This window comes from Daucus carota, chromosome 5 (assembly GCF_001625215.2).
Source record: "Daucus carota subsp. sativus chromosome 5, DH1 v3.0, whole genome shotgun sequence".
In the NCBI taxonomy this organism is placed as follows: Eukaryota; Viridiplantae; Streptophyta; class Magnoliopsida; order Apiales; family Apiaceae; genus Daucus; species Daucus carota.
Window position 1 is genome coordinate 30,648,184 of NC_030385.2, and position 16,617 is coordinate 30,664,800.

Consider the following 16,617-nt stretch of genomic DNA (forward strand, 5'->3'; position numbering starts at 1 on the left):
CTAATATTTTTTATTTACCTAATATTTAAAGTTTATTAATTATTTACCTAATATTTAAAGTTGTATTTAAGTAATATTGAAATGTGATGCAGAGAAATATTTTTTGAAGGATGTGCAAATAATTTTGATTGTATGGTCACATCCAAGCATTGATTTAACACTGGACAAAGCTGCAAACTTCATTCAAATAATTCAAGAATTCAATCAGCATGCCTGTTATTACTGCTCAAATATTCACTTTTTTGCTGAGAGGACAATTTTCTGCAAATCCATTAAGTGAAGAAAGCAATCTGCATCAACAATTGAAGCCTGCTTTCACTGCTGAAAGATGACTTTTTTGGTGAGAGGACGATTCTGCAAATCCATTAATTGGAAAAATCAAATGCATCAACTATTCATGCCTGTTTTTACTGCTGAAAGAATAACTTTTTTGGTGAGAGGACGATTCTGCAAATCAATTAAGTGGAGAAAGCAAATGCATCCACTATTGAAGCACAGTATTTTCTTTTGAATTGTGTCCTTATAAGCTGCATTTTGTGTTCTTCATTATGCACCAAAACCAAAACCATCAGAAAAACAAACACTTCAAACTATCCCTCACATACTATCCCTCACATTGTCAATCTACCTTGTGAGACTCATACAAAAACACACACTTCAAAATCAAAGATGGACGGATACGTAAACGTTAATTTCTTTTGGGGAGGTGAAATCATCAAACAAGATAACGATATTCTCTACTCCCTAGATCCGAAAGAAATGATGTTTGTGAAATTGGGCACCTCGTATGAAGAATTACGAGATATTGTCTTCCAGTTGATGCATATTAGTAGGCATCATTGGGATGTCAAGCTTACTGTCAAGTATCCAAGAATCGGGGTTGCTAACCTCGTTACTGGGTTTTTTGTAAGTCTATTAAATCAGACGACGATGTTAGTAGAATGTTAAGTATACCCACGAGATTTCACTTGGGGGGAGACGTAGCATTGTTTATTGAGGCTGAGAGTATTGCTCAGCCGAGCCAACAGTACGGAGGGCCATTTACACAACAATCCGGACAAATCGCTACAGGAGGAGAGTATGCAAATTATGGTGGAAACTACGGCGGGAGTTTTGGAGGGGATTATGGGGGGAACCATGGCCAAAGCGACTACGGGAGCATGCAAGGGTGGTCAAGTAGCTTCTTCGAGGGTGGCTACACCTACGGGGGTGGTGGCGGCTCTAGTAATACAGGTCGTTTTGTTGTTGAAGAGGTTGTAGACGAGGACGATTTGAGTGGAAGACAGCCATCACCACCTCGTGAAATGCCGAACAAAGGTGCAGTTGTTACTCTTGCACTTGAGTACGAAGACGAAGATGAGGAGTATGGCTCGGAAAGAGCCATAAGCAGCAGTGACGATTCGGATTGGAACTTGTCACAGGAGGAGGCTGCTGAATCAGAAGATTTTTCGGAGGCTGATTCAGACGAAGCCCTAGAAGGCAACAGGAGTATGCAAACACAGGCAGTGACTATGCATGAGCCTAGAGCTCCCTGGTTTACAAGCCAAGATTACGAGCCTGTCGTAGTTTCAAATAGGGACCCACTTGTGTCGCTTGCTTTTGATCCGGCCGCTGATGATTTAAACGAGGGAGCTCTATTTGCTAGCAAAGATATACTTATTTCTGCTGTCAAAGAGGCACATATAAAAACAGATCGGAACTTCTTCGTGGAGAAAAGCAGCACGTCCGTCTACAAAGTAAAGTGTGTGGTTCGAGACTGCAACTGGAAGCTAAGGGCGGCGAAGAAGAAGACCCACGGGCTTTTTCAAATAACAAATTGTCCAGAGCAGCACACATGCCTCCTAGATAGGCCGACGCAGGACCACCGAAAGATTTCTGCAAAAATGATTGGATGTTTGGTTGCTCCCTACGTAAGTCGTACAACCCCTTATATGATATAAGCCTAACTATTTTCATTTTGTATTTGCATGTTAATTTTAGTGCTTTTTTCTTTGGACAGGTGGCCCAAACCCCTCAGTTGAAGGTGAGCAACGTCATAACAATGGTTAATGATGAATACCACCATTTGATAAGTTACATGAAAGCATGGAGGGGGAAGATGGCCGGCATGGAGAGCACTTATGGTAACTGGCGAACAACCTATAACGAGCTCCCTCGGTTCCTTAACGTCATGGCCAGTACAAATCCAGGAAGCGTGGTCGTGGTTAATGTGGTTCCACATCACACCGATAGGGGTACATCAACATTCGTTCGAGCATTTTGGTGCTTGAAAGCAATGATTGATGGTTGGCAGTATGCACGGCCAGTTATTTCCATTGATGGTACTTTCCTTAAGGGAAAGTATAATGGGAAATTGCTGGTAGCGGTGGGAGTAGACTCTAACAACCATCAATATCCCATCTGTTTTGCCTTGGTTGATGAGGAGAGCACGGACAACTGGTCTTGGTTTCTACGTCTTTTACGGAAGCATGTATGCCGAGATAGACGTGGCGTTTGCATTATTTCTGACCGTGCCACGGGGATCGTCGCTGCGATGAATGACGAAAACAATGGTTTCACCCCGCCTTTCGGAGTTCACAGATTCTGCCTCCACCATGTGAGGAGCAACTTCTCCAAGAAATACCCAGGAATTGAGCTTAAAATGTACATGTGGCTCGCCGGCAATACGCCACAGATGAGAAAACACGACGCCTACATGAAAAAGATTGGGGATATTTCGGAAGACGCCTTTAGGTGGCTGAGGGCCATAAATCCGGCCCTATGGACAATTTCTCATGACAAAGGCCACGCTCGTTACGGTCAGGCCACCACAAACATCACGGAGAGCTTTAATGGCAACGTGCGTGTGGCTCGCTTTCTACCGGTGGCCGCGATGCTTGAGTTCCTGTTTTATAAAACTGTTAGGACGGTCAACAAGGAGAGGAACGCAGTGCAGGAGAGCATGAGCGAAGGTCACGAACTTTGTCTGAGGACGAGAAATAAGTTGGAGAAGATTTCAACCAAGGCGAACGGGCACAGGGTGGAAACGTTTAACCGAGGAACTGGCTTGTTCTCCGTTAAGACACAAAGGTACAGGGTGAAAGGGGTGAATAAGGGAGGGAACACACAGGTGGTTGACATAACTAATGGTACATGTACTTGCGGGAAATGGGAATGCCACCGCCTGCCGTGTTCACATTTGATTGCTGGTTGCAACCATAATGCCATAAACTGGAAACAATGGATTGGCCCATTCCACTACAACTCCACTTTGTTAAAATTGTGGGAGCCAATGATTTATCCATTACCAGCAACTGGTTATTGGGATATTGACTTACCAGTGGAATGGAGAATGTTTGGAACTGTGGTACCGAACGAGGCATTGAGAAAGAAAAGGAAAAACCGAGGACAAAGGGGCCAGTCCGTGAGAATACGAACGGAGATGGATAGTTCCCGTACAGGCTCCAAATGTGGTCGATGCAAGCAAGAGGGCCACACCAGACGCAGCCGGAAATGTCCATTGTACAATACTCAGCCCGATGTGTAATCTCTAAGTTATTTCTCTAAATAGTCAGTACGTATCCATTAAGTTGTTTATGTAATGTTAATCCAAAATCGTCATTTAATATCTGCTCACAAATCTTTTGCACAGAGGTGTGGTTTGGCATGGCTCTAAAACTTTATTTCACATCAAATTTACAAGTAAAACATACCGAGCAGGAGATAAACTTTAACATGATTCCACAGTAAATAGATTCTGATTAAATATTATGCATTTAAATAAATTAAAAAGTCTAATAAGCATTTAAATAAATATTATGCATAAGTCCTTAGTTACTAGCCGGATACACCGTTAAATATTTCATTAAAATGAGAATTGTAAGTCCTTAGTGTTCTCAATCCTTGGTGATGTCCACAATATAGTCGGAACCATATTCTTCATCATCATCTTCATCGTCCTCAGCGTCAACATCTCCCCAAATTGCCCAATAATCAGCTTCATCACGTGCATCAAGCTGAGCGTGCAATGCATCGCATTCTTGCTTAATTTCAGCCATGTATCGATTGTAGCGAGCATCAGAAAATATGCTACCCAAGCGACGAAGTTTGTCATCCTGAAGTTTATCAACTTCAGGAAAACGTCTCCCCTCGTCCTCAACCTCCTGCTCTGTCGGCACCCAATCTTTGCCGTTTCGGGCTCTCCTAGTACCAAACTTGCGTTGCAAATAGTACGCATGATCCCGCTTGATCGTCAAGGTCTGTGGTGGTTTGCTTTTAGGAGCTAGTGTAGGTCGTTGGTTGTTTTGGTTGCTGCGCATCCCTCCCAACAATAGCTCCGGTTGTTGTCTCCTGTGTTGTTGCTGTTCCAGGCGTTTTTCATAGCCGGGGGACATTGGCCTTTTACCCTTTTCCATCTTGGTGCAGTTGAAGTGATGAATGAAATATTGTTTTCGATGTATTTTCGTAGTTGAAATCCAACTGTATTTTGAAATCCAACTGTATTTTCGTAGTTGAAAACTGAGTTCAATGTATGTGTAGAAGGCAGACTAGAGGACCTATTTATAAGCCAGCTCGGCAATGAATTATTGTTAGGCAAAAATTCAAATCCAACTGTATTTTGAAGTATGTTTTCATTTATTGCATGCTTTGATTGAGATTAAATGCATGCTTTCTATTGGCATGCGTGTTTTGATGGAAGACATGGTTCACATGTGTATAGTAATAAGCCTGACAGATTTCACATTATGTGTGTTGTACTGTATCTTTTAAAGTTTGAAATGACAACTCCCCGCTGCAGTGATGTTATCTTTGCAGTCTTATTTTGGAGTGTTGTCTCTATTTTGTTTAGAGTGCTGAGAAGACAACTCATATTTACAGTTTCGAAATGACAAAGTAAATTCTATACAACAATATTTACTGCTAAAATGAGTAGATCATGAAGGACGATAGATACATGTACAACAATTAAATCCGTGACATTAACTTGAAAATATGTCATTACAAGTGCTACTACGGAAGTCATTGCCTTATGCGACAGATTTAACAACACAACATTTAAATCACGAGAAAAGCCACAAACAATGCGATCAGTAAACAAAGTAATCCTACTACGGAAGTCATTGCCTTATGCATCTTCCTGCTTCTCTCCAGCATAATTGCATTCTCGAGTTCTTGCACCCTTGTCTCATAAGCGTGAAGAGTATCCTGTAGATGTAGACGCTCATTATTCAATCGAGTAATTATAACATCGTCCTCCAAAGTCTCATCATCAATCCATTTGAAATAATAACAGCTATTTGCCTGCAATAAAATATTTGACAGTTTTAAGCACAAACAATGTACACATATGATGTAAATTCCAAAACTTGACTTACAGTTCGAGAACCGCAGCAGTAAAATCTCTGAGCCATCATATCATCATTCCAACAAGTTCGAATTTCAGCCCTCAAACCACAATTACAGAGGTGGTTGGTTGATGCAACGAGAGAGCTTGAAGACAATGATATCATCGAAATAATAACAAAACAAAACAAACAAAAATTTTCAACCTGCACTCATTCTACTCTACAAAGTTTCTCACTTTATAGAATACCTTCACATGATCAACAGTAAAGATTGGACCCACTTTTTCATACTGCCACTCTATAGATTAGACTACACACTGCCAAATCATAGCATGCAATTAAATTTAAAATTTATATGTTTATCATGTTATTTTAAATCATTTTATTATGTATATATAAATTTGTAAAAATAATTAATGAAATGAAATGAAATAATATATAAAAATTAATAATGGTACATTTCAAGTTTCATTATGTATTAACAAAATTATATATATGTAATGTTATATAATAATATGTGGTGAGAAAACAAGGCGAGGTCCGGTTGCTAAATGGTTGGCCTAAGTTCGCAACATTTTACTCTCTCTGTCTCTCTCTCTTTTGCACCGGGTCCAATCAAATCATTTATCTACTGTACCCATGTGAACAAGTTGAGGAGGAAGGCAGAGATTCCTTTACTTTAACCATGAAAAGTAAATAGCATTTGTCAGGGGTGCAGAGATACGAAGACTGTAGCCATGTGAATTGTTTTTTGCTTTTGCAATGATAATATGCTGCATATATATTCGGACACTGTAGCCATGTGACCTGTTTTATGCTTTTGCAATGAAAATAAACTGCATATATATTCGTTCACTGTAGCCATGTGACCTGTTTTATGTCAATAAGTGTACTGAATTAACCACACACACACACACACACACACAAATTTCACATCGGCCAAGACAACAAAGCTGTAAATGGGGAAGCATAAACGATCGAGAAAAGAAGACGAGGGGATAGAAGATTGGGGTTCTGAAGAAATGAAAGGCGAGGTTTCAATTGCTGCGGAAAAGGTTTCGAGAAAGATGAAGTTTGTTGCGGAGATGCAGTTGTTGCATTATCGAGAAGCAAGAAAGGGCAGGCATTGGGTGCCGACTAAGGAAGAAACTCGCACTGAAGTAATCTATGGAGTAGGCAATCCGTTACGAGAATATCACTACAGAAAAGATAGAGATATAAATAATTCTTTCTTCAGAGGACAGATCACGGACGAGCAAAGGATAGCCTTGTTGGAAGAAAACTGGTTAGAGTATGATGTAAAAGTCAAAGATATTGAGAAATCGAATTTTGACGAGTATGCAAAGCATCAGTGATGGATTTTATTTAGCTTATGATGAATTCTGTCATATGTTAGATGTGACTAATCCTCAAGTGATTGTATTACTATGTTTATGGTCTTTGTAATTGCAATTTCATTGAAATAAAAATAAAAAGAGTACAAACACCTTGATTTTGAAGAAGTACAAACAAACCCTAAGCAATGTCATATTTATTAATCAGGATCATCGTCATCAGTTGGCTCTTCATCGGACATATCGTAATCGGAAATGTAATTTGGGTTTTGAAGAAGTGAACATTCTTCTTCGAAAGACATATCCCTACCACTAGCATTTGCTGAATCTTGAGCCAACTTAATCATGTAGAAACGACAACGACGCATCAACATTCTATTGTTCTCTTCCCTTATTAGTTCCACAGCTTCAATGACCAAACGACGATAATCACCCCAACTACCGTTAAAGTTACGAGCCGGATAAACGCCTAAAGACTCGCGGATGGGGAGCTTTGCACCGAGTCCAATCAAATCATTTCTCAACTGATCGGATTCCTCAAGACGGAATGCCCACTCGCGCCTCACTCCAGCAAAATACTCTTTGGGATCAGTGTATTTCAAGCTATAGTAGTCGTCATTCATTTGTTTAAGCAACCATTTTCTACTGGGTGAGTACATTTTATGAGAAGATGATTTAAGTTTGAAGCTGCGAGTGTACAAGCTTTCAAAAAATAGGATTACATATAGACTAATATCTACTGTACCCATGTGAACAAGTTGAGGAGGAAGGCAGAGATTCCTTTACTTTAACCATGAAAAGTAAATAGCATTTGTCAGGGGTGCAGAGATACGAAGACTGTAGCCATGTGAATTGTTTTTGGCTTTTGCAATGATAATATGCTGCATATATATTCGTCCACTGTAGCCATGTGACCTGTTTTATGCTTTTGCAATGAAAATAAGCTGCATATATATTCGTTCACTGTAGCCATGTGAACTTTTTTTTTCTTCTGCATTCATAGTATGCTGCATATAAAGTCGTCAACTGTAGGCATGTGAACTTTTTTTGTCTTCTGCAATGGTAATATGCTGCATATATATTCGTCCACTGTAGGCATGTGAACCTTTTTTGGCTTTTGCAATTATATAATGCTGCATATATATTCGTCCACTGTAGGCATGTGAACCTTTTTTGGCTTTTGCAATTATATAATGCTGCATATATATTCGTCCACTGTAGGCATGTGAACCTTTTTTGGCTTTTGCAATTATATAATGCTGCAAACAGGTTCGTCCATTGTATCCATGTGAACAAGTTGAGGAGGAAGGCAGAGATTCCTTTACTTTAACCATTAAAAGTAAATAGCATTGTCGGGGGTGCACAAATACGAAGACTGTAGGCATGTGACCTGTTTTTTGTAGCCATGTGAACTTTATGTGGCTTTTGAAATGATAATATGCTGCATACTATTTCGTCCACTGTAGCCATGTGAACTTTTTTTGGCTTTTGCGATTATAACATGCTGTATACATATAATAATATGCTGCATACAGATACGTCTATTGTAGCCATGTGGGAAAATATTGGTTATAAATAGTGGAAAGCTCGTTTATACATCTCAAAACAAAAACTTAATTACATGGAGAGAGTAAATGCGGTTATTGAAGGGGATACATGCTACTGTGAAAAGCTTGCTGTTCATAGTACATATCCAGGGACTGGGCCAAACGCTGGAAGAAAGATGTCACGGTGTCCATTCTGGCCGGACGGGTGCGGTTATATGTTTTGGATTGATGATCCACTTGAACCACGTTCAGCGGCTGTGCTAACTGAGATGACTAAGGAGATGAGTGATCTTATATGGGAGCATTATTTTACAAAGGAAAAGATTAGAGAGAAGCATGACGAAGAATTTGAACGCCTCAAGGGAAAAAATAAGGGGGAGGGTTCTTCAAGCAGGAAATGCTAGATTCACCAATGTGCAATTATTGTTGTTTTCCCTATTTAGTTTAATAAGTTATGTATGGCTACATTAAAGTTGTTGTCACGATGTTCATTATTTTCATCTATAAATAACTGGCTCCACACCTCACTTGTATCCACAACTAAAAAAAATTTTAAAACTTATGGAGCCTGTTGCTTTAGAGAAGTGCTATTGTGACAAAGTCGTAGTTAGTAGAGTTTGGCGAGACAACGGTCCCGACGCTGGGAGGCGGATGATGCAATGTCCTGACGGACCCAATGGTTGCGGCTACATATTTTGGCTAGAGGACCGTCATGAAAGCCGTGCTGCCGAGGTCATTAGCAAGCTTTCAAACGAAATTAGTGACCTGAAATGGTCACAGGCAGTGGAAGTTACAAACATGGAGACTAAGCATGCTGAGAAACTAAAGAAGATGAAGAAGACCATGAGGGGACATGGATCTAGATGGGATGACGTAAATTGATGTTATTTCTTATCTTCTTCATGTTTTATGTTTGTTGTGTGTTTGTGTTTTCTTTTCGGGTTGTGTGTTTGTTGTGCTTTTGACGAAATACAACAAAGTTTATTAATAAAAGACAATAAAAAACTAGTAATACAACTTCAACTTCAAAGCAGGAAACAATGATGACGTTTCTACAAACCAATTACTCGTCATCAGACATGTAGCTATCAGAATAGTAATCAGGGCTGGTGACCAATACAAGGTATTGTTGTTCTTTAAACCAGTCCCCTTCTTCGCGAAACATCCTAGCATCATCGTATAGACTCTGACGCTCCAGTCGCAGATTCATGCGATTCTCCTCTTCTCTCGCTCTGAAGAGGGCGGCCTCCATCTCCTGTGGCGTTTCTCGAGGCATGGTACGAGCCCTTTGCTTGGGAATTGAAAGGCCAGCTAGTGCACAACGTTCCCTGCACACTTCAAGCGTACGCACACGCCACTCCCACTCATGCAACATGGTAGTAATTGACTCAGGGGAGTAACGTAAATTTGGGTTTAAAGAGTACGTAAACTCTGAATCACACCACCATTTTCTACCCATGGCAACAAACAAATCACCTGGTGTGTAATTCATTATTTACACTATATTATATGCGCCCTCTATGGTTGTGTGTGCATTGACAACCTAATATGTGAACCTATTTATAGGCATATCATTGTGCTACGATAATAATGCAGTTACAATCCAATTGATCAAATGTACAGAATAATAGCAACTTTCACATGATCATCAGTAGTGAATAGTGCAAATACTCCTGCATGATATAAAGCAAAGCTTGACCACACACTGCACAATGAAGAGCTTCACAACACACTGCACAATGAAAAGCTGCATGACATTAGGTAATTTTGACCAGCTTCACAAGACACAAAAAAACAAAGGCTGCATTAAAAATACATAGGCCACGTTATCATACTACAACTATATAAATACACTACACACTAACAAAATCATAATGCAGAGGTTCACATGATCAACATTACTGTCATAATGCAGAGGTTCACATGATCAACAGTAGGTTATTTTGACCAGCTTCACAAGACACTGCATCCTTCAATAACATATCAAACGACAAGGACTTGTCATATCAAACTTTAATTATGAGTAGTCTACTCAGCCCTTTAAATTGCAGCTACTGTTCTACTGCATTACAAGTTTGACTGAAAAAGATACAAGAAGTACAGAGACTTGTCATTTCAAATATTTTAAAGATACAAGGAGTGGGGAGATTTCTAATCAAATGTAATTTTATTTTCACTTTATGTAATGCTTGTGTTTCCTTTAATTTTATGCAATGCTTGTGTTTAAAATAATCCATTCGCCTATAAATAGGTCTTCATTATGGTTGATACACATACAAGCAACCAAACAAACACAAAAATCACTCATCACTTAAGCTGAAACTGGATAAGGGCAAGGCACCAATGGATAAGGGGAAAGCACCAATGACCCCCGGCTACGAAAAACGCCTCAAACAGCAACAAGATAGGAGACAACCGGAGCTTGTGTTGGGAGGGATGCGCAACAACCGAAGCAACCAACAACCTAAACCAGCTCCTAAAAGTAAGGCACCACCGGTCGTGCAACAAAAGCAAACTCGGCCACCGTTGGGACGGATGCGCACTGACTTTGACATCAACAAAATGATAGAGGAGATGAGAGAAGAGAGACGTCTCGAGGCTGAACATCAACAGAACGTGAAGAAGTGGAACATTCTTTTCCGTAAAATCTGCAGGTATGTTTATAAGAGAATTAGAAGGGGCAAAGATTGGGTGATGACGGAGGCGGAAGATGATATCCATAACAGAAAATTCCCTGAAGTTCACAAACTCTATTTTCAACGCCATCGTGAGATGGGTATCCCATTTGGTGATTCTCGCTGGAGGTATTATGCGGATAAAATCGATGAAGAGTGCGCCGCACTGCAGGCTAAACTCGAGGGACGTCAGGAAGCCAGATTTTGGGCGGAGTGGGGAGATGTGGACAATGTAACTTATCAGTGCCGTCGAGTACAAATGCCTACCCCGTGGGCCGATGATGATGTTGACGATGAAGAGGAAGGCGGTGTTGCTGATGATGGTGGAGACGATGATGCTCACGCTGAGGACGATGAAGATGATGATGAAGGATATGGTTCCGACTATATTGTGGACATCAGTCAGGATTGAGAACTTATGTCATGTTCTCATTTTAATCATATGTAATTTTATTTGCAGTTTTTTAATACTGCAAATCGGAATGATATATGCAATTTCTATTTATATTAATCTTTATTTTTAGTTAATTCAATCAATTATATTTTATTTTTATATTAATAAAACTTTATCATAATACAATTATAATAAAATTTTTAAATAATATATCAAAAAATATTAATATTAATTTATATATATTTTTTCATTTCATTTCATTAATTATATTATTTTTACAAATTTATATACACATAATAAAATGATTTAAAATAACATGATAAACATATAATAAAATAATGCAACAATTTTAAAAAAAAAAAATTAAACAATGGAGGTCGCCCTTGCCAGGGGCGACCCCTACTGGGGCAAAGTGAGAGTAAGGGTCGCCCTTGGCAGGGGCGACCCCTGAAGCCAAAAAAGTTTAGTTTGGGTCGCCCGACTTTAAATGATTTAGGCTGGTTAGTTTTGAAAAGTTGAACGTAGGCTGGTTAGTTTTGAAAACTTTACGTTCAAGCTGGTCATAAATGTAAGGGAGCCACAAACTTTGAACTCCAAACTCACATCCTTTCTTATATTCCTTCAAAGGACATCCATACTTCCTATAATTATTGTTGCTCCAATAGATTATATGATATCCTTAATTATAATTTTAAAAATTTTATTACAAATATTCATTTTAGAAGAGTTTTTCTTTTATATAATTCAAATTATTAAACAAGTTCCTTACAGAACAACAAGGGTAAGTGATAGAAAACTAAACTCTCGAACTATCAATTACAATCTCATTACTAAACAAAATAAAAACTAAATAATAATCATTTTATTTTTAAACCACTAACACATTATATATTTAAATTTTTTAATCTCTATTACAATCATATCTCGATTGAGTAATCTAACCTATATCAATCATCAGCTGTGGACATTATAGCAGCGCACTTGATATTCACATAAGCACTATGTGTAACCCAATATCGAAAACTAACAATTATACAAACTCTTGCAATATTAAACATCGTGTCGTATTTGATGTGAGTTATACTGATCATCCAAAATAATAAGTGTTTTTTCTCAAAATTATCGAGACTCCTAGCAAATCACACAAAAACATCAAAACACAAAATACCAACATTTCAAAAATTAACAACCATGATAACAAGATACCTAATAAGAACTCTTCGAAAATGATCATATCTTAATTTTATTAAGAAAAAATCTAATAAGAAATAGGATGGAAGAGCAATAATAATTAATCAATGATGATTGAAGAGAGGAGAAGTGATAGCTGGAATCCTAAATTTGAAATTCGACTTTCAAAATTGCAAAGCAAACTGTCCCAAAGTCTTTTAAAAGAACAAAAAAAATATACTTAGGGGTCATTTGTTTAGTCTTAACCATAATTTCTGAACCAGTGATAATCTGAATCATGAGTGAGTGATGTCATTTGATAAATGTAATTTTTTAAATTTCTGGATGATAATATTTGTTGAAATTTCTTTTTTTTATATATACTTAATGATATAGAATTGTTCTAAAAAAAATACTCCCTCCGTCCCACCAGATTCTTTACAGTTTCCTTATTTGGCCGTCCCACCCATTTCTTTACATTACAAAACTTTCCTAAAATAGTTAATGGGTCCCACCACTTTCCCACTTTTTCTTCCTTTTCACACTACTTTTACTCCACTATCTCTCTTTTATATATTAAAAATCAGTGAGTCTCGCCACTTCACCCACTTTTCTTTCTTTTTTCTACTACTTTATACATATTTCTTAACCTCCGTGCCCAAACCCAATGTAAAGAATTGGGTGGGACGGAGGGAGTACTATTTACCATTATATAAGAAATACAATTAAAAAATTTCTCAAAGTAATTAATTTCAACAACAATTAAAAAATTATAGGATGTAACTATGTTTAATAGAGTATAGAATAGGCTGCTGGACCAAACCCCCTCCATTTCCTCACATCAGTCGTCCAGCTAATTTAATCGAGTCGTCCAGCTATTTTTTTGTCGTCCAGCAAAAAGAGCAGCGAGCCAGATGATCTGAACAAAAGACGGCTTCATCCTGTTCAGTTCAGCCATTAACAAATGCCCCTTAGAGCAAGTCCAACAGTGTCCTAGTTGGAGGCCTAAATATAATATAAAAAATTATGTCCTAGTAGTTTAGGACATATTCTATTAACTTCAACTCCAACAATGTGCCTTATTTTCACTATATGTTTAATATTTTATTATTAAAAGTTCACTTTCATCATTAAAACATAATATAAAATAGAGAGAGAAAAGAGTGTTGTAAGAATTTATTATAAAATATGGGATAGGGCAAGGAGGGAGAGTGCCTCAAAAATAAGGCTTGAATGAGTTGTCCTAGTGATATAGGGCATCACTAGGACACTGTTGAATCAAGTTTTTTCATCAAATGCCCTATATTATGATTTAGGACAACAAATAGGGCAGCTGTTGGACTGCTCTTAGTCACTATTATCTTCTCGTATTTTTTTTTTTACCACAATTAGGTTTATATACTAGGAATGTTCTAATTTGGCTGTATCCGTCTCTCGCCACCATGTTTATTACAATGAATGTATGTTTCACCAACAAAATAATGAACATGCTGAATAATAATAAATTGAACGATACAGCATGTCATCACAACTTTTAATCCGATAAGCATGCTTATACTGTCATTTCCTTGAAAAAGTAAAGCTTACATTGTCTAGTTCCCATTCTAACCCCACAAGTGTCCTGTAGAATTTGTTTCACGCAACTTGTCCATATACAACAATGAACTGTATGCATTATCAATAAATCTCAGTGACGCATTAAAAGTGTCCCACCGTACTTTCGTTCTCTTAAAAACATCATAACTACAATAATGCTCTCAAACAGTTTTCAGTTATTTACTTATTTTTGTTTCCTTTATTATGTGCGTTTCAGCTGTATATCAAGCAGTGTTATAAAAAGCGCATTAAGCGGCCGATTAAGCGGCCGTCTAAGCGGAATCGCCCCAAAAACGCTTCGATTTTGTATTAAGCGGGTAATTAAGCGTTTTTTGAAATTAAGCGGATTATTAAGCGGATTAAGCGGTCGTTAAGCGGATTAAGCAGTAATTAAGCGGTCAAAATGATGTTGACTTCATAATTTTTTAATTTTTCAAATAATTTTTAATTATTATATAATTATAATTCTATTAAAAAGTTAAAAATTATATAACTATAATTCTATTAAAAAGTTAAAAAATATATATTATATTAAAAATTTAAATTCCTACCATAACATAATATTATCATATATATATATATATATATATATATATATATAAATATTATAACTAAATATTTAATTATATTTAATTAATCCGCTTATTGACCCGCTTAAAATTCCGCTTAAACGTCCGCTTTACCGCTTAAGCGCTAGAAGGTCCTTGAACCGCTTAGGACCGATTTGCGCTTTTCACAACATTGATATCAAGTGGTTGCATCCGGGATTAATTAACTTCCAATATTACCAATGAGTAGTAGTAGTTTCCTGTTAATTAAAATTTTCGAAAGTGAAAATAATTATTTGATTGTTATATAGAAATTTATAATCATGGGAATTCCAATAACCAAGAGCGGGGTATGTTGGTAACTTCCTACAAATAATGAATATTCATACTTCCATGAAAATTGCTCTTCTTTTGCTTTTGTCAACCGAACAATTTTATTTATAGTTACTTTTCAGGAAGTTGAAATTTCTAGATATTGAAGAGACAACCAAACAAACGCTAAGATTAAATTTTATTTCTTACTTATATATTTATATATAGATGTCGTTTGCCTAAATTTATATTTCAGAAATAAAGATTCATTTCGAAAGAAAAGTACATTAAACCGTATTTTTTTTCCGAAATAAATTTTTTTTCTTTATGTCAAATAGTGAATATAAAACACTTATTTCTATATCATCTATCACCGAAAATTTTTATTTAAAAACTCATTTCTAAAAACAACAAATGCTTATTTTTTAATAAATGGTACCCAAACAGGACGCGTAGAGTTATAGTGCCACCTTTGGATCCCCTTTCTCATGCTTTTGATGCCATTATTTAACGAGCAACAAAATCAAATTCCCAAAATAATCGAGACTAAATATAGTGTGGTTAAGTTTTGAATCTGATGGATCAAGGCTAAAATTAATTTTTATGTCATATTTTTAACTAAAACTTTGAATTCTACATTTTTTTTTTAATATCAAGTTATAAATTTAGAGTTCGGACTATCATCTAATTCTTGTTTAACGTACCGTGCATGGTACACATCCGCCAGATAGTTAATCATAGTGACACATTTTCATCAAATAGTTAGTGATAAAGATTTATTTCCGGTTTTCTTCGAATCAGGTTCTCTCGCACGTTCTCATAAAATTTGTTATTAGAATAAATCCTATCGAGGTTTTCATATAAAAAAGAGGTTAACTAGTAATATTACTTCGTATCAGACATATACTCTATTTTTTTATAAATAACAGGTCGCATGTCCTCACTTAACCCGCCATCTTTATTCACCATTTCACCTGCTAACTCTCTCATTTCTCTATCACATTAGCAAGCTTCCTTGAATCCATAAAAATACACATAAACAAAAACACATACTACTCAACATGAAAGCAGTGGCGGATGCACCTCTGACGATGCCAGTACAGAAATCACCATGGCACTCACCAGTGCCCTACTTGTTCGGAGGCTTGGCAGCCATGTTAGGCCTGATTGCTTTTGCTCTCCTTATTCTGGCTTGCTCTTACTGGAAGCTCTCGGGATCTCTCGACAGTGGCGAAGCCGACTCCGAAAGAGATCTCGAGGCAGGCGGTGATGACGCCAGTGACAAGAAACCAGCTCCCGTTTATGAAGAAAAGTTTCTAGTCATAATGGCTGGACAAGAAAAGCCAACCTACTTGGCCACACCCAAGTCCAGCACCAGCCGAACATCATCTTTTGGCAGCACTGCTAGTGATAGCAACACGAGTTGTAGCAGTGACACGACTTTATCGGCGGAAAAATCGGACGATGAATCGATGGTTCCTGTAAGTTCTTTTGGTCAGGTAGAAATGAGGACCATTATGGGGGACCATGAGGCCACGGACCGGGCAGCTTCTAATTGATAAATCGACATTTCAGGCGTTTTGATTGATTAAATTAGGGGAGTTTGATCTTTTAGGTGATTCATTTGTTTTGGAGTTTCACGTGATCATTCGGGAATGTAAATATAATTTTGAGGATGAAATGAAAAGAATCAACTCTTCGTCAATCTACGTGATCA

The 16,617-nt window shown here is 37.4% G+C and overlaps 2 protein-coding genes across 2 annotated transcripts; one reads left to right on the forward strand and one right to left on the reverse strand.

Moving 5' to 3' along the window:
• The first annotated feature begins 626 nt into the window (after positions 1-626).
• On the forward strand, positions 627-3,526 carry LOC108218857 (uncharacterized). The gene is made up of 2 exons (XM_017391997.2): positions 627-1,910; positions 2,000-3,526. Exons 1-2 carry the CDS (start codon positions 942-944, stop codon positions 3,524-3,526), a joined length of 2,496 nt encoding a protein of 831 aa, XP_017247486.2. The 5' UTR covers positions 627-941.
• A 1,508-nt stretch (positions 3,527-5,034) lies between these two features.
• On the reverse strand, positions 5,035-5,489 carry LOC135152855 (uncharacterized). Its single transcript, XM_064093985.1, has 2 exons — positions 5,355-5,489; positions 5,035-5,280 (listed from the first exon to the last, which is right to left on the reverse strand). The coding sequence occupies exons 1-2, from the start codon at positions 5,487-5,489 to the stop codon at positions 5,035-5,037; spliced, it is 381 nt and encodes a 126-aa protein (XP_063950055.1).
• Between the last annotated feature and the right edge of the window lie 11,128 nt (positions 5,490-16,617).

What these genes read in the sequence shown, in the direction of transcription:
- LOC108218857 (XM_017391997.2), top strand. Translation starts at nt 942, where the DNA reads ATGTTAAGTATACCCACGAGATTTCACTTGGGGGGAGACGTAGCATTG. An exon ending in GATGTTTGGTTGCTCCCTAC is followed by an intron (nt 1,911 to 1,999) that starts GTAAGTCGTACA and finishes TTCTTTGGACAG; the next exon opens with GTGGCCCAAACCCCTCAGTT.
- LOC135152855 (XM_064093985.1), bottom strand. Translation starts at nt 5,489, where the DNA reads ATGATATCATTGTCTTCAAGCTCTCTCGTTGCATCAACCAACCACCTC. An exon ending in ACTGCTGCGGTTCTCGAACT is followed by an intron (nt 5,281 to 5,354) that starts GTAAGTCAAGTT and finishes ATTTTATTGCAG; the next exon opens with GCAAATAGCTGTTATTATTT.